The following is a 27,905-nucleotide window of genomic DNA, read 5'->3' as shown; positions in this document are numbered from 1 at the left end:
CCGGAGGACTTGTTACACTCGTCCAAGGAGTTTTGAACCGGAAGAGGAAAGTGTGACACACCACGACCTCTGCTTCCCATTACCCCCCCCCCCCCCAACCCATTTCGTCAAATATGTTTCAACCCTGCGACATCAAGATAAATCAGCGAGAATGAGTTATATCAATGTTCAGATTTATTTATCTTTCATTCACTTTCCCAAAAGGCTTACTTTAACTTGAATGCTCCCTCGCTCTTCCACAAGGTATGGAAAACCTTCCAATTTCTCTTTGGTTGTCTCACTTACGTGGATTTTCATGGCCTGAAACAGAAATTGAATAGTAACGTGATAGAGTGAAAAAAGAAAAGCTGTGAGAGATTCCGATGTTCATCCCGATGTGATACATTTGTAATAAACTGTGACTCATTGCTTCAAATCGGTGATGTGTTGAGATAACGAAGATGCAAGAAAAGGGATTTTAAGGTTAAAATGACAAGATATTATGTCAAATTTTAGTTTTTATCAATTTATTGTCAGTATTCTGTACTGCTTTATGAAAGTGAAAGCTGGAAAATAACATCATCCATAACACAGAAACTAGAAATCTTTCAAAACAAGTGTCTAAAAGAATATTTAACATCTTTTGGCCTGCATCAATGAAAACAGAGTGGATCTATTAAAGAAAGCTGACTGCACTAGCATTGAAATCCGGGCTGGATCATGTGGCCAGAATTTAAAAAGGGTCACTTCCCAAGACAGCCCTGTACTGGACAACAATTGGGAAGAGAAAGCGGGGAAGACCCAAAGAAACCTGGCGAAGAACCATGGAGAAAGAATTAATGGAAGCAGGCCTGTCCTGGAATACAGCCACCGCAAAAGCAACCGATCGGAAAAAATGGAGATGTCTGATAGATGCCCTATGTGCCTCAAGGCCCGAAGAGGATTAAGTAAGTATTGTTAGTTTACCTTCTCTCCAATGAAGTATAACAAATTAAATGAGTCTCCTATTCTCTGCGGCTATGTGGTCTTGTGGTATAACATTCGCTTTCGGATCGGAAGGTCCTGAGTTTGAGCCTCTCTCGGCGCATCGTTGAATCCTCAGAAAAGCCTCTTTACTCATATTCTCTCAGGTGTAAAATGAGTACCTGGCCGTTAACAGCGTTGCCTCAGTCGGAAAAAATGTAGTATCACCAAACAGACATCGTGTCTTGTTCTACATGTTACGTCTTGCTGTTGGTCAGGGACCCCTTGTAAAGCGCTTTGAGAGCGCTTAGTGGATATTGCGCTATATCAAATCTGAAAAGCTCAAGTCTATGTGAAGAGTGATGTCAAAAAAAAACCCCAAAAAAAACAAACAAACAAACAAACAAACAACCATGCACATCTTGCAGTACAAATCACTGGTTAAGAACTCACCTCACCCCCTGACTCCATCCTGGAAGCTGTGTTGACGGTGTCACCAAACAAACAGTACCTGGGCATTTTTATCCCAACCACTCCTGCTACTACTGTGCCAGAGTGGCAACCTGGAACAGAAAGTTGTATAGTATCTAATAGGATTCAAAAGTCTGATGTCACGTCCGCTCAGCAACCAGCAGCTTGGTTCTAAACAAAGAAAATCGGTACTTTTTATTCTTCATCATGCTGGCTACAACTTTTTCACATAATATCATGTGATCAGAATGTATAAAAGTCAAAACATGATCAGATTTATAATGTTTTTATCCTCTGGATACAATTTTATGCTTGTCGGAGAAGTATTCATAGGGCGTACGCCATTGATCCGATAGTTTAGAGCCAGTTACAAAGTTACTATGCGTCATTACGAGGGAAGTGACGTCAAACACAAAAATAAATAAATACATTTTTAAAAAATGAAAGATGAAAATTTACATAGTGCATTTTTCACGGACACAATATTTCGTTTATTCACCTAGTTAACAATAAAATGGAATCATATTTTCATTTCATACAGTATCAGTTGCTTGTAAGACATTCTTTTTTTGTACTATTAGTCTTCCAATATATGTCACTACACATATAGTCAGGTACTCATTCACACCTGAGTAGAGTGGAGTAATGTCTGATAAGAATGTCAACCACGGACACAAAGTCGAGACGAGCATTTTCAACGATCACTCTCACCCATCCGGCCACTGACCACGCTTAACTCTCTCCTTCCCGGCCAGTTTCAGAATTTTCCCCAAAATGTCACCCACCTACCCAACACAAAAATAGATTTTTCTTACTCAAAGAGAAAATTAACACGTACATTCTATACATAATATTGTTCAGCAGAATGAGCTCTACAACACAGTGTCAAGTTTTGAAGTGGAGTAAAGTCGAGCTTTTTCTCTCAATTCATCCAACAATGATCGTGTTGATGGGTCTTTTAGATCTAGCGTCTTATCTAAAGGGTAACAAGCAATTGCTATTTTCCGTTTAACCCTTTAAAAACCGGGATATACTCTGGCTCCATTTGTCTTCGGACTCTGAAAGACCACTTTTTTAAAAACTTAAAAAAGGATGCAGATCAAAGGATCAGCCAATGTTCCAATGTCTGCCCCCCCCCCCCCCACCCTCCTACCAGCAAATTATAGTCTACCCCTTCCCATAATATTAACCCACCGAGTCAATGAGCTTCTATGTAGTTGTGAACCACTTACAAAAACATAGATTTTGAAATATGAGATTTTATTTACATTAATTTAGATCTAGTCCATTTAGAAGAATGAACCTAGTTTCTCAAAATATCAGTCTGAAATTTCGTAATCTTAACAGTTTTATACAGTGGTTCCGATATCTCTGTTGATAAAGCACTTACTTCACCAAAATCGATCACGGATGAAGTCTAAAATTTTCTCAGACACCCCCCCCCCCACCAACCCCCGCTCCGTCCGTCCATTCAACAGTAATTGTGTTGCTGGGTCTATTAGATCTACTAGAAAGAACATTGCGATATATAAGCGTATACAGGGACGGCTGGTAATAATGGGCAGGGTGGGCAAATACCAGCCTGTTTTTTTTCCAGTTATAAGCTGTATTACCAGGTCCGAAATAATCTAATCTAAATTAGATAATTTCAAAAGTTACTACTTAAACTTGATACTTCGTACTGAAATCAATTTGTGTGTATTTTTGATAGATTGCGAATGACCATGCACCCCGTAATGCATAAACCAGGATACGCTCCTGTTCTTTTTATCAACCCCCCCCCCCCCCCTCCCCTCCCCAACCACTCCACTCCGCCCACATCGTCATCTCATCGTCACGTCGCCTGACGGTGAACTAACTCCGATTTTTGCTGTCTGGCCTCTCTAGTACTAGGTCGGGCTAATTCAAATGAGCCCACCTTAATAACCAGTGAACACTGAATAGAGCTTTTGGCAAACGAACTTTTTCTTATTTATTGCCTTACTTGTGCTGGTACCATTGATGTAATGACTTTGGGAAGGTTCCAGTATTGAATTAAATTTATTAACTTACTAATATTATATCAATTTAGTATTAATTTGTGTTGTTTTATATATTTGTTTATCCATTTAAATTATTTCTTTTTTTTTTTCGTTTTCTTTAAGTACTTCTCAAAACTCATTTATTTAAATTGTTTTCTTATTTGTTTTTTGTTGTTTTTTTTTTTTTTTTTTAACAAATTAATTTGTTAGTTCTTTTTTTTTTATTATTCTTAAAGTAATTACCGCTGTATTTTTATTGCCAGACTAAATAATTTTGCAAAACAATGTAATTTTCTATTGTATTTCCTCTAATAAAACAAAACATTTCATTCAAAAGTCACGACTAAATAAATATTAATACAACCACCATTTTGGTTTTCTCAACAATTGAATTAGTATACGAGAAATCCTCTTCTGAGTAAGGAGAGAGTTGAATTCTAAGTTATAGAGGAAATAAAGACGTTTAAAGGAAGGGTGGGCAGATTCCGTACTTGCCCGTCCTGAAGCTAATACATACATAAGATAGTTCGCGACGAAGAGGCGGGAAGCTAGGGGTTGGTTGGGGAAGGAGCATAGCACTCTTGTATAGATAGCATTGGGAAGGAGTAAAGATAACACGGTCGTTATTGTGATAGTATAACGAATGCATGAGGAGAGATTGATAACATTCTTTTGTCTTAATTGTATTGTGTGAATTATTGGCGAAAGCCTAAGATTAAATAAACTTTGTAATATCGTATGGTGGTAACCATCATTGTCGACGACATCGTGATTGTCATCATCATCATCATCATCATCATCATCATCATCATCATCATCATCATCATCATCATCATCATCATCATTATTAACAACAACAACAACAACAACAACAACAACAACAACAACAACAACAACAATATTAACAACAAGTACAACAATCGTCTCCACAACTATCATTCTAACCAACAGCACCACCAAAACCACTATCATAATTACATCCTCCCTCACCGCCTCGTCTTCCTCCTCCTCCTCCACCACCACCACCACCACCGCTACCACTATTCCAACCACTACCACCACCGGCACAATCATTCTAACCACCAAGACAGCAGTAAAAATGATGCAATTTCAGCTCTGAATGAAACTCGAGTCATATCGCTGTTGTTGCTTCACGATGAAAACTTTAAGGTTACTACATACTACTGAAAACCAGTAATGTAACAGAAATATTAATCTCGCCGTTGAGGGATTAAAGCATCTCTTTAATTTTTCGAGTGAACGAAATGGGACTTCTATTGTCAAGGTGTTGTCGCATTATGTCTCGTCGCTTTAGTTTTTAGTTGTATTCTCTTTCGTGATTATTTTTTGATTACGTTTGGAATAATTAAAATCTACTGGTATTGTCATTTCATTGTGAAGGTGATTATTTGTGGTTGAAATATTTTTTTTAAAGGTGAAAAAATATTATAATTAAAAAAAAAATAAATAAATAAATAATATATATATATATATATATATATATATATATATATATATATATATATATATATATATATATATATGACCGGATCATCTTTGCCCAACCACTGTAAATAGGCTAGAACCGCCACTGAGCGTATATCCAAAGGGTAGCAATCAATTTTGTTTGTATTGTGTTGTTCCCTTATTTCTGAGTCACATATATTCCCTTTATCTTTCTCTCCATTTTATTGACTTATTTAGGCATCTCTAGATTTTGGTTTTACTACTCAATTTCTTTCGCTATTGTCCATTCCACTCTATAAAAACCGGGATAACTCCAGTTCCTTGGGCCCTATGGCTCTTACGGACTAAAAGATCGATCGACTTGATCTGACTCACCTATTCGGAGTTTCATGTGGTCATCGCTGGAGGGATCTCGAAGGTCATACATTGACTCCTTCATGTCCATGGCCATCTCCATCATGTGCTGAGCGTGATACTGCGTGGTGGTAGGGGCTCCTGACACAGCCATATAAGCATCTCCTATAGTCTCCACCTGGAAAAAAAAAGAAGAAAATTGAGCTTTGAGCTTTATATAGAGCAATATCCACTAAATGTGCTCAAAGCGCTTTACAAGGTGTCCCTGGTCAACAACAACATTTAACATGTAGGACGGGACATGACGCCTGTTAGGCCATATTACAATTGTTCGGACAAAGACAACGCTGTTAACGGCCAGGTACTCATTTTACACCTGAGTACGGTGAGAGAATGTGAGTAAAGAGCCTTTTCCAAGGACTCAACTATGCGCCGAGCGCGAGGCTCGAGCCCAGGACCTTCCGATCCGAAAGCGAGTGTCATACCACTAAACCACATAGCCGCAAAAGGTAGATAGATAGATAGATAGATAGATAGATAGATAGATAGATAGTGAGAGAGAGAGAGCGAGAGAGAGAGAGAGAGAGAGAGAGAGAGAGAGAGAGAAGGGCGGGGGGATACGCAAAGATTATAATTCTTTTGGTGTTGGGTTTTTGGTGGAGAGAATTTTATTTTAACACACACCATCAATACACATATGCCATGTTTACCGACTTGACATTGAACCCCCACATACGGAAGGAGCCCATAAGTTTCATGTCTCCGTTTCATGTCTCCATTATTTTAGTCTCCGATACAACCAACATCTTTCTTACTCAGATTTCTGATGTTCATGCAAAAATATGAGAATGATTTTTTGTTTTGTTTTGTTATGGCCTTGAAATTATAATAGGAACTTTGAGACGAGTGTAATGTAAGAAATTATCTTTATTGGGGCAGTGTGGCTCAGCGGTACAGTCTCTGCTTCGTATCCGAAAGGTGCCAAGTTCGATCATCCGCCGCTGCGCTGAGCAAAGTCACCTCGCCCTAGCTCAATTTGCGGCGCTGCACTATTTTTATTTAAATTTCTGATGTTCATCCAAAAATATGAGGATTATTTATGTTTGCTATGGCCTTGAAATTTAATAGGAACTTTGAGTTGGTTGTAATTTTAGAAATTATCTTTATTCTCTACCATAAAAATAATCATGCTCTTCGGCCATGACATCATAAAATATCGTCGCCCAGGCATCCCACGAAGGAATATAGATAATTCACCAAATAAGATGTCTTATGTCAACAGGTATCACCCGTGTTATCCAAAGTGAGAAAATTGGGGGTTAATAATCTTGTCCAAGGAAAAAAACGAAAGTGCCTGAAGCGGGGCTCGAACCCGGGACTTTCCGGATCACAGTGCAATGCCTTAACCACTCGGCCACTTCGCCCCCCCCCCCTTTTTTTTTAAATTTTATTCTCTACCATAATGAATAGAAATTACCATTTAGTTTCATATGTTTAGCTATGCATTCAAGTTCCAGTACCTAGTTCACCCCGGCATAATACCGCTTTGAGACGGAGGGGCACATATTCATAATATTATGATGTAACTAGAAATTATGTTATAACATGTTTGTTTTTATTAAAATCAATGTAAATGTCTTAAATTCACCGAAAGTTACTCAAACTACTAACATTAACACCTTTGTATGTGTGTGTGTATGGGTGTGTGTTTGTGTGTGTGTGTGGGGGGGGGGGGTGGGTGGCAAGTGGTATGACACTCGCTTTCGGATCGGAAAGTCCTGGGTTCGAATCCCATTCTGAACGGCGCATGGTCGAGTCCTTGAAAAAAAAAGCCTATTTACTCACATTCTCTCACAGTATTCAGGTGTGAAATGATTACTTGGCCGCTAACAGCATTGTATCTGGCGAAAATATATTGTAATATTGCCTAAAAGGCGTCATGTCTCGTTCAACATGTTACGTGTTAATGTTGGCGAGGAACTCATTGTAAAGCGCTTTGAGCACATTTAGTGGATATTGTGCTGTATACAAGCTCAAGTTTAATAAATAAATTGTAAAGAACTAAGTACCTTGAGCACTTTTAGTGGATATTGCACTTTATATAATCTCAAGTTTAATAAATATTGATATATTTTTTCTTACATTCAAAGTTGTGTAAAACTGTCTGTGAATGACACAATACAAGCTATATTATGAGATTTTGTAATTATAAACTATCTATTGTATAAGGCATTTAAAAGATAATTTCTATATTCAGCCTTTAATAAGATAAGATAAATAAATAAGTGCTTTTACGTTTAATGAGACCATTTTCTCATTAATTTTGAAACATTCCTAGTATAGAATGAGATAGTGTGTGATCTGTGTCCTAAATATCCTCGTAAACCCCAATTAGATGGCGTTAACCCATCGATAGTCCTATTTATTCTATCTAAACTTTTAAATTAAGGCAACTAAAATGAATCTGTCCAAGGTACTTAGATATTAATGGACTTTCAAATCCTAATTGAGCTTTTTATAATAATTGAGTTTTTATATAGTGTAATATCCACTAAAAGTGCTCAAAGCGCTTTACAAGTGGTCCCTAACCAACAGCAACACTTAACATGTAGAACGATACATGACGCTTGTTAGGCGATATTGCATTTTTTCCCCGGACAGAGACAACGCTGTTAACGGCCAGGTACTCATTTTTACACCTGAGTACGGTGAGAGAATGTGAGTAAAGAGTCTTTTCCAAGGACTCAACTATGCGTCGAGCCAGGCTCGAACCCAGGACCTTCCGATCCGAAAGCGAGTGTTATACCATTAGACCAGATAGCCGCACATTAGTCAGCGCAATTAGACAGCGTTAACTCATCGATAGTTCAATTTATTTTTATTCTTTTTAATTAAGGCAACTAACATGAATGTGCCCAAGGTACTTAGATATTAATGGCCTTTCAAATCAAAACTCATTAGCCCATCCCGCAGGTCTGATGTGAGGCTATGGTCTTGTGGTATGACTGACACTCGACTTCGGATCCAAAAGTCCAGGGTTCGAGACCCGATCTGAGCGGCGCATAGTTAAGTCTTAGGGAAAAATGCACTTTTTACTCACATCTTTCGCCATCCCAGCGTTGTAACTGTCGGAAAAGATTGTAATATTCACCTCACAGACGTCATGTCTCACTCTACATGACAAGTGTCGCCCTCTGCAAGGGTATCCCTTGTAGAGCGCTTTGAGTACGTTTAATGGATATTTCACTAGATAAACACTCAAGTTTTGTTGTTTTCTATTTTTGTTTTATTTTGTTTTTGTTTTTTTGGTTTGATTTGTTTTGTTTTTGTTTTGTTTTTGGTTGTTTTTTTATTATTTTTTTTTTGGGGGGGGGATGGTTTTTTTGTTTGTTTGTTTGTTTGTTTTGTTTGTTTTTTTGCGGGGGAGGGGGGGTTCTTATCATTAGATACGACGTGCACTTCTTTGCAGATCTGAGAACCCAATTCCTTATGGGCTCATTGTTGTAATAGGAATCTCAAAAAAATGACGCAAAACATGGTCCAATACTACTACTACTACTACTACTACTACTACTACTACTACTACTACTACTACTACTACCACTACTACTACTACTACTACTACTACTACTACTACTACTACTACTACTAATAATAATAATAATAATAATAATAATAATAATAATAATAATAATAATAATAATAATAGAACAATTACTACTACTACCACTATTAATAGTATGTACAACAAACGCGTACAAACCTTATAGACACTGTGTTTCTCACTGAGGTGATCAAACTTTGTGTACATCGCATTGAGCATGGAGACAACTTGCATAGGTGTAATCTTGCTGCAGATGGTTGTAAACCCCACCACATCGCTGAACAGGATCGTTACGCTCTCAAATACCTATGGTAGTTGGGAAGAGAGTATAGTGTTGAGGAAGGAAAAGTATGAGTTATCATCACTACCACCACCACCATCATCATCGTTATCATCATCATCATCATCATCATCATCATCATCATCATCGTCGTCGTCGTTATTATCATCATCATCATCATCATCATCATCATCATCATCATCATCATCATCATCATCAGCAGCAGCAGCAGCAGCAGCAGCAGCAGCAGCAGCACAGCGAAGAATACCAATAATACCACATGTTGAAAGTGTCGTGTATACATTTTTTTCTTCAGCTTTTATTTGTCGAAATAGAAAAGAATGTCTTTACCTAATAATTGAAAAAAAAAGCGATGCTATGTGAGGTAACTCTCAGGTTTGATACTCTATGACAAAATAAAGGCTCAGGACCAATATTTTTGACACGTTTTTGGGTCATTTTAATCGACCCATATCTATACGACAACGGTTCTTTTGGGCATCGTGGCTCAGCGCTCTGATCTTTGCTTCGTACCCGAAAGGTACCAGGTTCAAATACCAGCTGCGCTATGTGGCCTTCAGCAAGTCACCTTGCGCTAGCTCAGTTTGCGGCGCTGTACGGCGGCTGAAGCCTGGCTTATTCCAAACTTCTTTTGGAATAGACCCTGAAGATAAATTTTCCTATGGGAAGAATGAATGTTATTTCTTTATTTCTTAATATATGTTTTATATTTAATTTATTTATTCATTTATTTCTTTATGTATATATATATATATATATATATATATATATATATATATATATATATATATATATATATATATATATATATATATATTGAATCGTGCTTGATACAAATATGGTACGGATAGTGCTCGACATGTAGCAATGGAGCGAATTATTATTTTAATACTTGTCCACATCGCCGGAAGTACTTACTAATCAACTACAAACCGGAACCACTTTAACAAACAACAACAGACAACAAACCAAACTCATGTAACACACAGTCCTGACGATGGCTGAAAAGGCCTGAAACATCGATGTAGACTGACTCCAACATTGTGGTAATTATTAAGATAATATATATATATATATATATATATATATATATATATATATATATATATATAATTTATTTATTTATTTATTTCTACAAACACACTTGGCAAGTGTCAACAGAGGGCTCCCCTCGCCTCAGCCTTTCAGCAACGGGTCGTGGAATCATCTGATACAACAAGGCGTCCGTTCTCTGCATCTCTTGATCCAGCTTTTGCATACTTTCTTCTAGAAGACGACTCTTCTCTAGCTCCTGTGTAAAGATGGTGATGGATGACGGAGGAGGGGGTGGGAGGGGAATTAAAATTAATGTCAAGGTCAGTTGAGAAATTACTCCTGCTGTAGCTAAGGTGCTTGTGGTTAGTGTTTTTGTTGTTGATTTTTTTCTTTTTCATGACGATAATAATAATAATAATAATAATAATAATAATAATAATGATAATAATAATAATAATAATAATAATAATAACAATAATAGTAGTAATAATAATAATAATAATAATAATAATAATAATAATAATAATAGTAATAATAATGATGATGATGATGATGATGAGGATGATAATGATGATGATGATGATGATGCTGTTGATGATGGTGATGATGATGATGATGATGATGATGATGATGATGATGATGATGATGATGATGATGATGATAATAATAATATATACGTTATCCTTAAAAAAAATGGAAATTCGTTTACAGACGTGGCATGCATAAAAATGTATAAACACAAAGTTGAGAATCTATGGCGACAATGTATACATCATTGACATCATCATCATCATCATCATCATCATCATCATCATCATCATCATCATCATCATCATCATCATCTCCAACATCATCATCATCAGCAACAATAACACAAAAGTCATCAACATCATCAACAGCATCATCATCATCATCATCATGATAATGATATGATGATGATCAGGAGGAGGACGATGTTGATGGTGTTGATTATGAAGGTGACGACGACGACGACGACGACGACAACGACAACAATAACTATGACGACCACCACGACGACTCACCTGGTCCAGTGCCAGTTTAAGTTCTGCAGATTGCTGAGTTCCCGCTAGTACCAAGTCCCTACTGGAATCGTGCATACTCAAATCGTTGATGTAGAGTCCAGCTCGGAACATATCGTCCAGGGAGCTCATACTGGGGAATGGACCAGGTGACTTATAATAATATAACAAAATACAAGTTATTCTGATAAAATTGAACCTTTTTAAACTTGAGCTTTTATAAAGCGCAATATCCACTCAAAGCGCGTTACAAAGGGTCTCCGACCAACAGCAACACGTAACATGTAGCACGGGACATGACGCCTGTCAGGCGATAATACCATTTTTTCCGACAGAGACAACGCTGATAACGGCCAGGCACTCATTTTACACCTGAGTATGGGTGGGATTATGTGAGTCAAGAGCCTTTTCCAAGGACTTAACTATGCGCCGAGCGAGGCTCGAACCCAGGACCTAAAGATCTAAACAAACCTGTGTATGAGGCAGTTCCAAACAGAGCAATCAGAAAAATACAACCCCCCAAAAATTATAATAATAACAGTAAAATATAACTTTTTAAAAACCCATAAAAAAAACCCTCGCGGCGGCATGCTGATCCCTGGATCGTTGGAATTAAGTACAATGCCTAATCCTGGTAAAGCGCTTTGAGCACAATTAGTGGATATTGCGCTATATAAAAGCTCAAGTATTTCTTTTGTTTGTTTGTTTTTTGTTTTTTTTTCTTTTTCTTGTTTTTTTTTTTTTTTTTTTTTTTTTTTTTGTTTCGTTTTTTTTTGTTATTTTTTATTTTTTGTGTCTTTTTTTGAAAATCCAATTTGTCATCGCGTCCATAGTCATATTAATCATACCGTCGCTGTAACATACTCCCATCTAAGCTTGTACAATTTAATATTACAATTTTGATTTCAAACTGTGCTGATGCTATGCGTTTAGGTAAAATACTGATAACATCCGCCAGCTGGATATAGCGTACCAACGCACAAAACTATGTGTAATCTTGAACGTTTATAGTCTGATTGATATAATTTAGTAAGAACTAATCAATAAAATGGCTGTCTAAAGCTATAGCAAAGAGCTGAGTGATATCAGTTTCGTTCTATCTAAATAGCCAGGTCCGAGGGTTATTTTACTTCTCATTAAGATTGAAGTTCCCAAAACACAATACAGGTAGACTTATTCAGAGTGTAGATATTTATTTGCAATATTCAACTTGACAGTTCCTTTGATCTGTTTTTGTAATTAAATTGAAGCTTACTTTCAATTTTCACATTATTATTTATTCATATTTAAGAGCACAGCAACCATGTTAATTTTATATATAGTCTATATATTTTTTAAGGGCGCGATGGTTTCTTCCAATGAACATAAACTAACAAAAAACACATATCTAAGCCTCAACTCTAAGATGCCAGTCCGTTGTGGAAAGGTCTTTGTAATCATTCTTTGTTCATCAATCAAGGGACTGAATAGGATTTCAATAGTCTGATGTCATGTCAGCCCAACAACCAGCAGCTTGGTCCTAAACAAAGAAACTCGGTACTTTTTATTCTTCATGCTGGCTAGAACTTTTTCAAATGTCATGTGATCAGAATGTATATAAGTCAAAACATGATCAGATTTATAATGGTTTTCTTCTCTGGATACACGTTTATGCTCGTCGGAGATGTATTTCATAAGGGCGTCCGATCCATTGTTCCGATAGTTTAGAACCAGTTACTAAGCTACGATGCGTCATTACGAGGGAAGTGACGTCACGTCACGACTGTTGAAGACTATTTGGTAGATGATAATGCATTCATTCGATGACTTACATGGGAGTTCCCAGGAACATGATGCAGTCCCATTCATGTATATACAACATTTGTCCTTTGAATGATAGAGTCAGAGGCTCGACCGTTGTTTCTTTGCTCACTTCTTCTGGTAGAAAGAGTATAAAATATATATTAAATAGATACAATATTATTGATGTTACGGGTTTCAGTAAAACAGTCACCAGTTCTACCCGATAGATGAATCATACCAACCCATAAGACTATGTGAAATCTTTAATAAGTTTAGAGTTTGTCGGAGCGAAGCCTCTGGTAACTTTTTTTAAGCTACGCGTTTAGGTAATATACTATCAACATCCGTCAGCCGGATATAAACCTACCAACACAGACAAAACTGTGTGTAACCTTGGACGTTTAGAGTCTAATAAAATTTAGTAAATAAAATAACCATCGATAAGCCTGTCTAAAAACAATAACAAAGAGCTGAGTGACGTCAATTTCGTTCCATCTATATTGGTGTTATGTGTTTAGGCAAAATACCGACCGGTTCTGCCCGGTGTTTCTATGATGAATCATACCAACTCACACTACTATAATATTATGTAACCTTTAAGGATCTTGAGTCTCCCAGAGTGTATGTAGCCTTTGGTCACTTATAGATAGAATGCGCTTGGCCAAGGAGTTCACAACATTGCCATCCGGAAGTATAACGGACCAACACACAAACTCTGTGTTACCATGAACTTTTATAGATAGAATGCGCTTGGCCAAGGAGTTCACAACATTGCCATCCGGAAGTATAACGGACCAACACACAAACTCTGTGTAACCATGAACTTTTATAGTCTGGTTAATACAGTTTAGTGAGAACAACTCACAAACGCGGATGGCAAAAAACAATAACAAAGGCCTGAGTGACGTCATCTTCGAACTATCAATAGTCTGGTTAATACAGTGTAGTGAGAACAACTCACAAACGCGGATGGCAAAAACAATAACAAAGGCCTGAGTGACGTCATCTGCATACTATCTATATTTTGACATCATTTTTAGGACAAGTGCACCGTTAAAAAAAAATGGTTTCTATTTCATTGGAAGTGTATAACCACTCTTCTGTAGGGCTGGATACATACATACCTTGTGTAATTGATGTGCAGAGTGATGGTATCGTATTATCTAGTCTAAATAATATATGCTTGTCGTCACAACTAAAAAAATTAAAATTGAGCTTTATATAGCGCAATATCCACTAAATGTGCTCAAAGCGCTTTACAAGGGGTCCCTGTTCAACAGCAACATTTAACATGTTGGACGGGACAATTTTTCGGACAAAGACAACGCTGTTAACGGCCAGGTACTCATTTTACACCTGAGTACGGTGAGATAATGTGAGTAAAGAGCCTTTTCCAAGGACTCAACTATGCGCCGAGCGCGAGGCTCGAACCCAGGACATTCCGATCCAAAAAGGAGTGTCATACTACTAGACCACATAGCCGCACAATAGATCATCCATCCTCTTTCTTCTATATCCCGTAATCCTATGAATCTGCCTATGCATCGCGCTACTAAAATAGTTTTGGCACCTTATGATTCAATATGTAACCTAACCATTATTAGTCCTCCGAAGGACTGGTTACATACCACTTTCAAGGAGTTTGGAACCGGAAGAGTAGAAGATGTTACGTCACGACTTCTCTGCCCGATGGTCGCTTATAGATAGAATGAAGTTGACGTCACTCGGATCTTTGTTATTGTTTTTTGCCATCCACGTTTATGAGTAATTCTCACTTAACTGTGTTATCCAAACTATAAAAGTTGATGGTTACACAGTTTTGTGTGTTGGTCCGTTATACTTCCGGATGGCAATATTGTGAGCTTCTTAGCCAAGCGCATACTATCAATAGCGCTCAAGGAAACAAATAATCCCATTTGTTGAACTATTGAAAACAGCTCACGATTTGTTTACTCTTGATGTTCTAGCCTTGTCTTTTGACCCTTTGATGGAACTCAAAGTCGACTCAATCCCAATGGGAGCGATCTATATTCATGTTTTCGTCCAACCGAGTCATCAGTCACATGATTTGTTGCTGTCCATCGATTGGATGTTACTTAACAAATGTAAACACGCTGTTTTCTTTATGAAAATTGTACACATACTCATGTGCCATTCTGAACAAAATGACCAATCGTGATTCTAGATATTTCAAAAGCTGTGAATACTTTTCACTATGTGGGTCATTTTGAGCACGCTTTGCAATGTGACCAATGACCTCGAGCACATGGAAAGGGAATAAAGATCTGGCCCATCAGATTTTAACTTTCCAAATTTGTTACTGGGGATAAGGTGGGAGTGGTGGGGGTTCAAAGTGACCGAGTAGTTAAGGCATCTCTCTCTCTCTCTCTCTCTCTCTCTCTCTCTCTCTCTCTCTCTCTCTCTCTTTCTTTCTTTCTCTCTCTCTCTCTCTCTTCTCTCTTCTTTTCTCTTCTTCTCTCTCTTTCTCTCTCTCTATTCTCTCTTCTTTCTTTCTCTTCTTCTCTCTTCTCTCTCTCTCTACTCTCTCTCTCTCTCTCTCTCTCTCTCTCTCCTCTCTTCTCTTCTTCTTTCTCTCTCTCTCTCTCTCTCTCTCTCTCTCTCTCTCTCTCTCTCTCTCGACGTTTTACTTATCAGACCTTAGTCTTTGTGTTTTGCATGTGTGCGAACGCATTTGTGTGTGTGTGTGTGTGTGTGTGTATGTGTGTATCTGTAAGTGGATGGATACGCGTGCCTGTGTATGTGTGTGAATATTTCATTGAATATATTAGCACCCACAGACAGTCATAAATCATAACATCCGATTTATTGGATGCTGGTAACTAGACTTGTTCTTGGTGAGGATAAAATGATTTCATTGGTTTTGCAAATTAATTTGGCTAGCAGCGTAGGTGGGTATAATAGATAGTATGCGCTTGGCTAAGAAGCTCATAATATCGCCATCCGGGAGTATAACGGACCAACACACAAAACTTTTATAGATAGTATGCAGATGACGTCACTCAGGCCTTTGTTATTGTTTTTGCCATCCGCGTTTGTGAGTTGTTCTCACAAAACTGTATTAACCAGACTATAAAAGTTCATGGTTACAAAGAGTTTGTGTGTTGGTCCGTTATACTTCCGGATGGCAATGTTGTGAACTCCTTGGCCAAGCGCATTCTATCTATAGTCAGACATTTTAGTGATAATTAATCATAAATGGATGGCAAAAAACAAAACAAAAAAAAACAATAACAAAGACCTGAGTGACGTCAACTTCGAACTATCTATTGATATTACTATAGATAGTTCAAAGATGACGTCACTAAGGTCTGTGTTATTGATTTTTGCCATCCGCGTTTATGAGTAATACTCACTGAACTGTATTAACCGGACTATAAACGTTCATGGATACACACAGTTTTGTGTGTTGGTTCGTTATACTTCCGGATGGCAATGTTATGAACCTCTTAGCCAAGCGCATACTATCAAGAGCTCAGTGGAGATGCATCCGCTCACTCCGCCTCTCTCTCTCTCTCTCTCTCTCTCTCTCTCTCTCTCTCTCTCTCTCTCTCTCTCTCTCTCTCTCTCTCTCTCTCTCTCCCTCTCTCTCTCTCTCTATCTATCTATCTATCTATCTATCTCAGCCAGGCGGTAGGTGTATCGATTGGATTCCGAGATCAACTCCATAACACCGTGATATTTTTTGCTTTTATCTAGCACATGTCTTAAGAATGTCTTATAGATAGAACGAAGTTGACGTCACTCAAGTCTTTGTTATTATTTTTTGAGTAATTCTCACTAAACTGTATAAACCAGACTATACAAACGTTCAAGGTTACACATAGTTTTGTGTGTTGGTCCGTTATACTTCCGGATGCCAATGTTATGATTTTCTTAGCCAAGCGCATACTATCTATAACAGCCTCCCATGTGTAGCTCAAAAACAGGACACCTGACAGCAAGAGTAAAAGAGACCAAGAGAAACACGGAAGAGGACCGTTGAAAAGGAAAAGAAAGAAAAAGAAAAAGATTTTCATCTTGTGCGGCGATGTGGCCTAGTGATATGACACTCGCTTTCGGATCGGAAGGTCCTGGGTTCGAGTCTCGCTCTGAGCGGCGCATAGTTAAGAAGTTCTTTGAAAAAGCTCTTCACTCACATTCTCTCACTGTACTCAGGCGTAAAATAAGTACCTGGCCGTTAACAGCATTGTCTCTATCCGAAATTATTGTAATATCACCTAACAGGATTCATGTCTCGTCCTATATGTCAATAAGTGTTCCTGTTGGCTAGAGACCGCATTGTAAAGCGCTTTGAGCACGTTTAGTGGATATTGCTCTATATAAACTCTCAGAGTTTACAAAAAAATATTGATATAGGTTGCCGCTCCATACTATTTCTAATTTCATATTTACATGGTGTACCATGATTATCGATTCTCTGAAAAAAAAAAACAATGGGCATGATCTATAGATAGTATGCGTTTGCCTAAGAGGTTCACAACATTGCCATCCGGAAGTATAACGGACCAACACACAAAACTGTGTGTAACCATGAATGCTTATAGTCTGGTTATTACAGTTTAGTGAGAATTACTCATAAACGCGGATGGCAAAAACAATAACAAAGACCTGAGTGACGTCAACTTCGATTTATCTATATTACATTTCCATGTACTCGAGGTCATTGGTCACATTGCAAAATGTGTTGACAATGACCCACATCGTGTAAAGCGTTCACATTTTGAGAAATATTCAACGTTACAATAGTCTTCAACAGTCGTAACGTCACTTCCTTCCTAATGACGCATGGTAACTTAGTAACACTGGCTCTAAACTATCGGAACAATGGCGGACGCCCGTATGAAATCTTTCTCCGGCGAGCATAAAAGCGTTTCCAGAGGAAAAAAAAAACCACATAAATTTGATCATGTTTTGACTTTTACACATTCTGATCACAAGGCATATGAAAAGGGAATGAAAAGGTATAGCCAACATGAAGAATAAAAGGTAATGATTTTCTTTGTTTAGAACCAAGATGGCCGCCGTTGCCAGGCGGCGTGACATCAGACTACTGAATCCTATTGGATTCAATAATCTGATGTCAAGTCGCCCAGCAACGGCGGCTCTCGTGGTTCTAAACAAAGAAAATCGGTACTTTTTATTCTTCATGTTGGCTAGAACTTTTCATGTCTTGTGATCAATATGTGTAAAAGTTAAAACATGATCAGATTTATAATGTTTTTTTCCTCTGGATACGTTTTTATGCTCGTCGAAAAAATATTTCATAAGGGCGTCCGCCATTGTTCCGATAGTTTAGAGCCAGTTACTAAGTTACATGCGTCAGTACGAGGGAAGTGACGTTACGACTGTTGAAGCGTATTGGTCATTTTGATCAGCATGACTCATGGGTGTCTTACAACTTTCAGAAACAAAGCAGCGTGTTTAGATACATTGAGAAAAATCCAATCGTTGTACAACAACAAATTATGTGATTGATGACTAGATTGGACGAAAACATGAATATAGATCGCTCCCATTTTAAATAAATGAGAGTCTTGTAACAAAGGGTGTACCAGAACTATTGAAATATGGATATATTCAGATGATTCATTCGATGTTAGACTCGAAAGATAATTGTAATATCTTTTTATTTTAAAATATTGTCCTTATTTATGCATTTTTGTATATTTTTTTGTTTATTCATAATATATTCATTTATATTTATTTATTGAATAAACCGAATAAACATGACAATTTTTTGTGCGGAATGTGGACTAGTGGTATGACAATCAGCTTCGGATGAGAATATTCTGGGCTGGAATACCGCTTTTAGCGGCGCATAGTTGAGTTTTGGGAAAAGGATCTTGCCTAACATTCTTTCATCGTACTCAAGTGTAAAATGAGTGCCTTGCCTTTAACAATGTTATCTTTGTCTGCATAAATGTAATATCGCCTAATAGGAGTCATGTCTCGTCCTACTTGTTATGTGCAGCTGTTAGCTAGGGATCTCTTTTAACTTTCTCCTTACCAGCCATTTTCAGAATTGTTCCCGAAGTATCATAAAAAACACAAAACTCACAAGTGAAGAAAACATACTATCTATACATAAATGCGCGCAGCAAAACAAGCTTTACAAACGGCGTTAAGTTTTTATAGCTGCATCTACCAAAACATTGTTCTTCAAAAAATGGAATGTACATAACAAATCTGAATAAGAAAAATAAATGTTCATTGCATCGTAACAAATGTGACGATTTTCATGTTTCTAGTTGGCAAGGAGAGGGTTTGAGCACGTTTAGTTGATATTGCTGTATATAAAAGCTACCTTTTTTGTTGTTGTTTCTTTTAAAATCACATCTTATATGTGAATCATAAAGTTTGTCACACGTCATAGTATTGTTCTTTGACGGTTAGTTACAGATCTCCGACAGTTTTGCCATACTATAGAAAAATCAAACTAAACACGTATTTAAAGCTGTGACCAGAAACATCGCTCTTCAAATATAGATGGATTCAAATGAACCCTCATTTTGGCAACAACTCTCACACCTGCGACTTCGCGAGGACAAGGACAACGTCGAAGAAGAAGAAGAAGAAGAAGAAGAAGAAGAAGAAGAAGAAGAAGAAGAAGAAGAAGAAGAAGAAGAAGAAGAAGAAGAAGAAGAAGAAGAAGAAGAAGAAGAAGAAGAAGAAGAAGAAGAAGAAGAAGAAGAAGAAGAAGAAGAAGAAGAAGAAGAAGAAGAAGAAGAAGAAGAAGAAGAAGAAGAAGAAGAAGAAGAAGAAGAAGAAAAAGAGAAGAAGAAGAAGAAGAAGAAGAAGAAGAAGAAGAAGAAGAAGAAGAAGAAGAAGAAGAAGAAGAAGAAGAAGAAGAAGAAGAAGAAGAAGAAGAAGAAGAAGAAGAAGAAGCGAGGCAGAGTAAAGCTGGGCTTGAGGAAAATAATGAAGCTATTGAAGACAATATTGCCGAGACAAGACGACACTCGAAGCAATGAGAAGCAACCTTATTTGTTGCGTCGTGAAATCTTAAAGAGAGAAAGTGAGTGAGAGAGTGAGAGAGAAAAAAAGAGAGAGAGAGAGAGAGAGAGAGAGAGAGAGAGAGAGAAGAGAAAGAAAGAAAGAAAGACGAGAGAGAGAGAGAGAGAGAGAGAGAGAGAGAGAGAGAGAGAGAGAGAGCGGGGGGGGGGGGGGGAAGTTAAAGAAGTGTATTTCAATTGTCCTTAAACAAAAAGATACATCTACAAGGCGAATTTTAGTTAATAAATAAGCAACCTTATTTGTTGCGTCGTGAAATCTCAAAGAGAGAAAGAGAGAGAGAACGAGAGAGAGAAGAGAAAGAGAGAGAGAGAGAGAGAGAGAGAGAAGAGAAAGAAAGAGAGCGGGAGGGGGTGGCGGGTTAGAGAAATGTATTTCAATTGGCCTTAAACAAAAAGATACATCTACAAGGCTAATTTTAGTTAATAAATAAGCAACCTTATTTGTTGCGTCGTGAAATCTTAAAGAGAGAATAGAAGAGAAGAGAGGAGACGAGAGAAAGAGGGAGAGAGAGAAAAGGAGAGAGAATAGAAAGAAAGAGAAAGAAAGAGAGAGAAAGAAAGATAGAGAGAGAGAGAGAGAGAGAGAGAGAGAGAGAGAGAAAGAGCAGAGGGGGGGGGGGGGTGTAGAGAAGTGTATTTCAATTGTCCTTAAACAAAAAGGTGCATCTACAAGGCGACTTTTAGTTAATAAATAAAATTCATGTTCAGTAACATTATGAGATTCTTGAACTTCAGCGCTGGAAATTTGGAACGAGTTCCCCATTACCGCAGTGAAGGGAACGCGTTCAAAACTCCAAACGGAGGAGTTCAAAAATCTTACCCAATGAGCTATTGATACAAAAATAAAAGATCATAACATCCGCCAGCCGGATATAGATAGTTCGAAGATGACGTCACTCAGTTCTTTGTTATTGTTTTTTGCCATCCGCGTTTATTAGTAATGCTCACTGAACTGTATTAGCCTGACTATAAATGTTCATGGATACACACAGATTTGTGTGTTGGTCCGTTATACTTCCGGATGGCAATGTTATGAGCTTCTTAGCCAATCGCATACTATCTATTGATACAAAAAAAAGATCATAACATCCGCCAGCCGGATATAGCCTATCAACACACAAAACTATGTGTAACCGTAAACGTTTATAGAGATTATGCGCTTGGCTAAGAAGCTCACAATATTGCCATCCGGAAGTATAGCGGACCGACACACAAAACTATGTGTTACCATGAACTTTTATAGTCTGATTAATACAGTTTAGTGAGAATTACTCATAAAAGTGGTTGGCAAAAAGCAATAACAAAGATCGGAGTGACGTCAACTTCATATCTATAGTTTAGGGAGAACTACTCATAAAAAGGCTGGCTAAAAAAGAGGTGAGTGACGTCAACGTCATTCTATCTATGACCTACTATAGATAGTATGCGCTTGGCTTAGGAGTTCACAACATTGCCATCCGGAAGTAGAACGGACCAACACACAAAACTTTGTGTAACCTTAAACGTTTAAAGTCTGTTTAATATAGCTAGTTCTGGGTGGTGATCCTGACCTCCCATAGTGGGCAGGGAGGTACATGTTGTGTCTTCTATCCCCCCATACCCGTTTTCCAATTGTTTCCTGTCATTGTCTTGGAGTGAGATTACTTAGTTTTGTCCTGATCCTTGCCGGAGTTTCTTGGCTGGGAGGGAAACAGTCGAATGTATAGTTATAGTTTTGGGAGGTTATATTTTTTTCCCTTGTAAATCATATCTCTGTTATGCATTGTATTATGTTTAGTTTACATATTATATTATATGATTTGTAAACATTTGAGTTGGGACCTGTGCTTGTGTCTGGATGAGACTTTTAGGTGATCTCAAACCAAGTACTTTGATGGTATGCTCTTGGAATCTACATCTGTTCCCTATTTGAACCAATTCCCCTTTGTCTTAAATTTTCTTTTGTGCTTTAATTGTAATTCTAGAACTTTTTACTATCCCATTTTCTTCCTTTTTACTGGCGCTGATATGACCTTAATGTGTTGCGAGCGCCGTAAAACCCTTAAAAATAAAAAATAAAAAAATATAATATAGCTAATTGAGAAATACTCATAAACGCGGATGGCAAAAAAAAAACAATAACAAAGACTTGAGTGATGTCAACTTCATTCTATCTATGACCTACTATAGAAGGATCGGTTGAAGTCTCTCAGCTCTTTGTTATTGTTTCTAACCAACCGTTTTTATCAGTAGTTCTCACTGAACTATATCAATCGGACAAATAACGTTCATAGCATTTTGTGTTGGTACGTTATATCTGGATAGCGGATGTTGTGAGTATTTTAACTAAGCGCATAGCATCGATATTATTTCTTACCAAGATGTATTTCATTTATTTTTACAATGACTGGTTCTTGAACTTAACGATTTGACATTACGATTTATAATTATAGTCACAATATAATTACGAGTCAAATTATATTTTTAGTTAAAGCGGATGCGTGCCGGAGCAAAAGCTAAAAAAAAAAATGAAAAAAAAAACAAAACAAAAAAACAACCAACTTTATCTGTTGTGTTTTCTTGGCAAAGGATAAATTTCTCGTAACATTTTTGACATTAGCAAGTTTAACGATTATGATCCCAGCCTACAACGATAGACGTAGACGAACGACGTTGAAGAAAACGAAGATCTGTCAGAGTCTTAATGACAGATCTTCGTTTATTCCACGTCTTTTGTCGATCGCTTTAGGTTTGGGACGTAATCGTTAACTTTCTATTAAGCTTATAATAAAGTCGGTTGTTGCTTTTTCCTAAAACCATCATCATCATCATCATCATCATCATCATCATCATCATCATCATCATCATCATCATCATCATCATCATCATCATCAATTTCCAAACCAACCTTTCTTCTCGGAGTCTTTCTTCTCCTGTCCCCCACCCACCACCGAATTCTTCTTGGCTGTCGCATTCCCAGCACTGTTGTTGGCATCTTTAGACTCCTTCCTTTCCTTGGACGGCATAGAGACCACGCGTATAACCCTTTCCTTGGTAGCCAGTTGGAACACGTTGTTTGTGTGCTTCAGAATCTGGAAAAATGAGACAAAACAATAAACTTTAATATGTTGTTTGTAAGTTTGTTTTTAGTGTTTTTACGGAGCTTGAAAAACGATTAGGTCATTTATTTAGTACCAGTAAAAACGAGCGTGACTCTACCGTATGAGCTATCGTGGATAGCGGAGTCGTCGTACCAGTAAGGTCGCGGGTTCAAACCCCCATCACCGCCGCGAAAATTTCTTATTCTCTATTGTCTTCTGGCACTTTCCTACTCACTTCATATCTTGTTGTTAAAAAGTAATATAATGGAGGAAAAGCTGTAGATAATATGAAGTTAAAGGCACCAAAGAAAAAGCAATCATGACTTATTGAAATAGAGAACAGAAGATTTCATGATGTGCCTACTTTGACATTACCGAAAAGTTTCACCCGGGCGCAAGCAAAGGCATCTTTCCCATTATGAAGGATAAACAAATACTTACAAACTATCTACAATATATTACAATATACAGTTTTTAAAACTAATAATTATAACAAAACATAACATTAACAGAGAGATGATTTACAAGGAAAAATAAACAGCATCTCCCAAAAAGGTACAATACATTTATTGACTGTCTCCCTCCCAGCTAAGAATCCCCACCAGGACCAGGAGAAAAAAAACCCCGAGCAACCTCAATTCAGAACAAAGACAGAGTGCAACATGGAAAGGGAAAACAAATAATATTTGGAACAGGAGACACAGAAAGTGACCTGCTGTCCACCATGGGAGATTTATATTATCCAGTTAGTAATTTGCCTTCATATATCTCTGTTAAATGTTCTTAGCTTTAGAATGTCATCATATTGTGTTAAGGTGTTGAGGCAGTTGGATGTTTCCTTGTGTTGTTGAAATCAGTTGTTGTTTCTAAATGTATTTTATTTTATTTTTTGAGATCTTGATTCAATGTTTATAACTCTCTCTCTCTCTCTCTCTCTCTCTCTCTCTCTCTCTCTCTCTCTCTCTCTCTCTCTCTCTCTCTCTCTCTCTCTCTCTCTCTCTCTCTCTCTCTCTCTCTGACTCTATTCCCCCCCCCCCCCACCCCCCGGCCTAGACTTTCCCACTTATACCTTAATTGCAATCCACATCTAACCAGACTAGTATAGACAGATGGAATTTACTCGACCTTGTAATCAAATCGCTGTCTGATATCATCTCGGAATTGGGGGAGGGGGGGGGGGGGGGGGGGGAGAGGATTTTGAGGGCTGGGGTAGGTGTGGCCGGGGAGGTGTGGAGGCTGTGAGGAGGGTAGGGAGTTGGTAGATAAGATAGGGAAGAGAGTTGACAGGTAATTCTCACAATAAAAGCTTTAAATTTTATATATCTTTCACTTTCTCTCTTTCTCTCTATCTATCTCCCCCCCCCCCCTTATCTCTCTCTCTCTCTCTCTCTCTCTCTCTCTCTCTCTCTCTCTCTCTCTCCATATCTCCTCCTCTGCCCCTCTCCCGCTCTTTCTCCCGCTCTCTTTCTTTGCCTTTCTTTTTTTTTTAATCTTTTTTTTTTTCATTTTCCTTTCTCTCTTGTTTTCTCCTTCTATAGTTCGAGCCTTTTCTCATTCCTGCTTCTTTGGCATCTATCACCATATCATACTCTCTCTCTCTCTCTCTCTCTCTCTCTCTCTCTCTCTCTCTCTCTCTCTCTCTTCTCTCTTTCTTTCTTTCTTTTTCTCTCTCTCATTCTTTCTCTCCTCCTCCCCCCCCCCTCTCTCTCTTCATATTCCCTCTCCCAACCCCTTCACAAATCCATTCACCGTTTCGTCATTGAAATTCACCAAATTTCCTGCAGTTTGCAAAGACGGGGTGAATTCACTTGGCCTTATAATTAAATCTGGCCGTCTGTCTGGCTTGAGTGAATGCGTTTGGTACGCGATTAGGCCCCTTGATCAGTGACTTGTGCGGCTATGTAGTCTATTGGTATGCTACTCGCTTTCGGATCGACAGGTCCTAGGTTCGAGCCTCGCTCGGAGTATAGTTGAGTCCTAGGAAAAGGCTCTTTACTCACATTTACTCACCGTACTCAGGTGTAAAATGAGTACCTGGCTGTTAACAGCGTTGTCTCAGTCCTAAAAAATTGTTATACCGCCTAACAGGCGTCATGTCCTGTCCTAAGTGTTAAGCGTTGCTGCTGGCCAGGGCCCCTTGTAAAGCGCTTTGGGCACGTTTAGTGGATGTTGCGCTATATAAGTGCTCAATTTAATGTGTTTGGTACGCGATTAGGTCCCTTGATCAGTGAATTGAATAAAATTTACAAAACCTGATACAGACAGGACTCATTTATCAACATTGCGGCTAATAATAATGTTATTCAACAGTTGCAGGATTTGAATTTTGTTCAAAAGCAGAAATTATCAGACCCTGAGAGATTTTGTTGTTGCATGAATTCTCCATTGTCCTCATTAACTCACTCAATCCTAGAGAATTTTGGTACTTTTCAACATTGGAAAAATATGTATTAAAAATGAGCATGTACATAGATAGTTTTATTTAACTACCATTAACATGTACAAACTAAAAACATTAGCTATAATTTGTCTCAGAAGAATGTAATAAATAGGCATGGGGTAAAAGTAACCCCGGGTAAACTACGGATATAGTCGTTGTTAGGGTTGAGTGAGTTAATATGTCATCGGACACAACTAAGGGACATAATCGGTGAAAACGCATTCCCCTTATAGGTAATACACCTCGGCTGTCTGTATGTGACCAACAGATTCAATCTGGTATAACAAGTCGTAAAATATAAAGTAGTCCTTCAAAGCAAATAGGTCCATGGAGCCCGAAATTATCCCGGTTTCTATAGCGTGAAACGGACAACAGCAGTTATTGCTTGCTAAAATGAGCTTTAAAATGAGTTTTTATATAGCGCAATATCCACTAAATGTGCTCAAAGCGCTTTACAGGGGGTCCCTGGTCAACAGCAACATTTAACATGTAGGACGGGACATGACGCGTGTTAGGCGATATTACAATTTTTCGGACAAAGACAACGCTGTTTACGGCCAGGTACTCATTTTACACATGAGTACGGTGAGAGAATTTGAGTAAAGAGCCTTTTCCAAGGACTCAACTATGCGCCAAGAGCGAGGCTCGAACCCAGGACCTTCCGATCCGAAAGCTAGTTTCATACCACTAGACCACATCACCGCTACCCTTCGGACAACACGCAGGTCTATCGCAAAATACTTTCCGCCAGATCAAACAGACCAAGCTACCTAATCACTGATGCTGCGTGGACAAGAGGGTCAGAAAAAAACCCAAAAGACTCTCGACTTCACCCGGTATAGATAGTTCGAAGATGACGTCACTCATGTCTATGTTATTGTTTTTTGCCATCCGCATTTATGAGTAATGGTCACTGAACTGTATAAACCTGACTATAAACGTTCATGGATACACACAGTTTTGTGTGTTGGTCCTTTATATTCCGGATGGCAATGTTTTGAGCTTCTTAGCCAAGCGCATACTATCTATTGATTTCGGTCCCTTTGAGTGTGAAGCGAGTGCTTTACCGTGTTAGCCATCGGGACAATGTGGTGTTAAAAACCATTTTGATTTTGAGAGGGTTGGTTTCGTAGTATTGTTAGTGCGGCACTTCGCGTCCCCCTCTCTCTCTCTCTCTCTCTCTCTCTCTCTCTCTCTCTCTCTCTCTCTCTCTCTCTGTTTCTATCTCAATTTTTTTTTTTACCAATCGAACGCATTAAAAATTAACATGGAGAGAAAAGCAGGGGAAAGAAATATATTATTGGTGATATGCATTTAGCTAAAAATAAAAAAAGAGAGAGACAAACACACAGAGAGAGGGAAAGAGAGGGAGAGAGAGAGAGAGAGAGAGGGGGGGGGGAGAGAGAGAAAGAGACAAGAGAGACAGAGAAAGACAAACACAGAGAGAGAGGGAGAGAGAGAATGAGAGAGAGAGAGAGAGAGCGAGAGAGAGAGAGAGAGAGAGAGAGAGAGAGAGAGAGAGAGAGGGGGGGGGGGGAATTTCATATCGAACCGTTGGATTGGGTGATCATCAAATAAATCATTCTGACCAGGTGATTAGAAAACGAGACGAGACGGGTAATTCCATCACTTTAGTCATCGTGTTGAAACGGATCACATGACATACTGTGTGTGTCACATCGTCGCCTTCACTAACTTATCAATGTTAAGCGTTTAGGTAAAATACTCACAACATCCGCCAGCCAGAAATGACGTACCAACACAAAAAACTACGTGTGGCCTTTATCGTTTATAAATAGAACGAATTTGACATCACTCGGGTCTTTGTTATTGTTATTTTGCCATCCATGTATATGAGTAATTCTCACTAAATTGTATAAACCAGACTATATAAACGTTCAAGGTTACACATGGATTTGTGTGTTGGTCCGTTTTTTTTCCGGATGGCAATGTTGTGAGTTTCTTGTCTTGGCCAAGCGTACGCCATATATAGTTAGACAGATGTAATTTAATGAGAACGAATCATTAAAATAACTGGCTAAAACAATAACAGAGCTGAGTGACGTCAATTTCGTTCATTCTATAGATAGTGAGCGCTTGGCTAAGAAACTTACAACATTGCCATCCGGAAATATTATAACGGACCAACAAACAAAGCTATGTGTAATCTTGAACGTTTATAGTCTGGTTAATACAGTTTAGTGACAATAACTCGTGAACGAGGGTGGCAAAAAACAATGACAAAAACCTGAGTGACGTCATCTCCGTTCTATCTATAGATAGTATGCAGATGACGTCACTCAGGCCTTTGTTATTGTTTTTGCCATCCGCGTT

The 27,905-nt window shown here is 38.2% G+C and overlaps 1 protein-coding gene across 5 annotated transcripts in view; it reads right to left on the bottom strand.

The window, feature by feature from the left end:
* LOC144978379 (soluble guanylate cyclase gcy-31-like) overlaps positions 1–27,905 on the bottom strand; it is a 195,678-nt gene that overhangs the window by 30,426 nt on the left and 137,347 nt on the right. For 4 of the 5 annotated variants that reach the window (XM_078924335.1, XM_078924334.1, XM_078924332.1 and 1 more), the window contains 8 exons: positions 22,939–23,122; positions 13,047–13,152; positions 11,239–11,368; positions 10,305–10,451; positions 9,019–9,165; positions 5,277–5,433; positions 1,396–1,505; positions 211–300 (listed from right to left, as the gene is read on the bottom strand). In XM_078924335.1, the coding sequence (XP_078780461.1) occupies positions 211–300; positions 1,396–1,505; positions 5,277–5,433; positions 9,019–9,165; positions 10,305–10,451; positions 11,239–11,368; positions 13,047–13,152; positions 22,939–23,122 (1,071 nt within the window). The remainder of the gene's footprint in view (positions 1–210; positions 301–1,395; positions 1,506–5,276; positions 5,434–9,018; positions 9,166–10,304; positions 10,452–11,238; positions 11,369–13,046; positions 13,153–22,938; positions 23,123–27,905) is intronic. The other variant, XM_078924336.1, reaches the window with a different exon arrangement.

The sequence above is a fragment of the Berghia stephanieae genome, chromosome 8 (genome assembly GCF_034508935.2).
Source record: "Berghia stephanieae isolate SIO BIC M18660-M18661 chromosome 8, UCSD_Bste_1.3, whole genome shotgun sequence".
NCBI classification, from domain to species: domain Eukaryota; kingdom Metazoa; phylum Mollusca; class Gastropoda; order Nudibranchia; family Aeolidiidae; genus Berghia; species Berghia stephanieae.
This window is presented reverse-complemented; position numbering and strand designations above follow the sequence as displayed.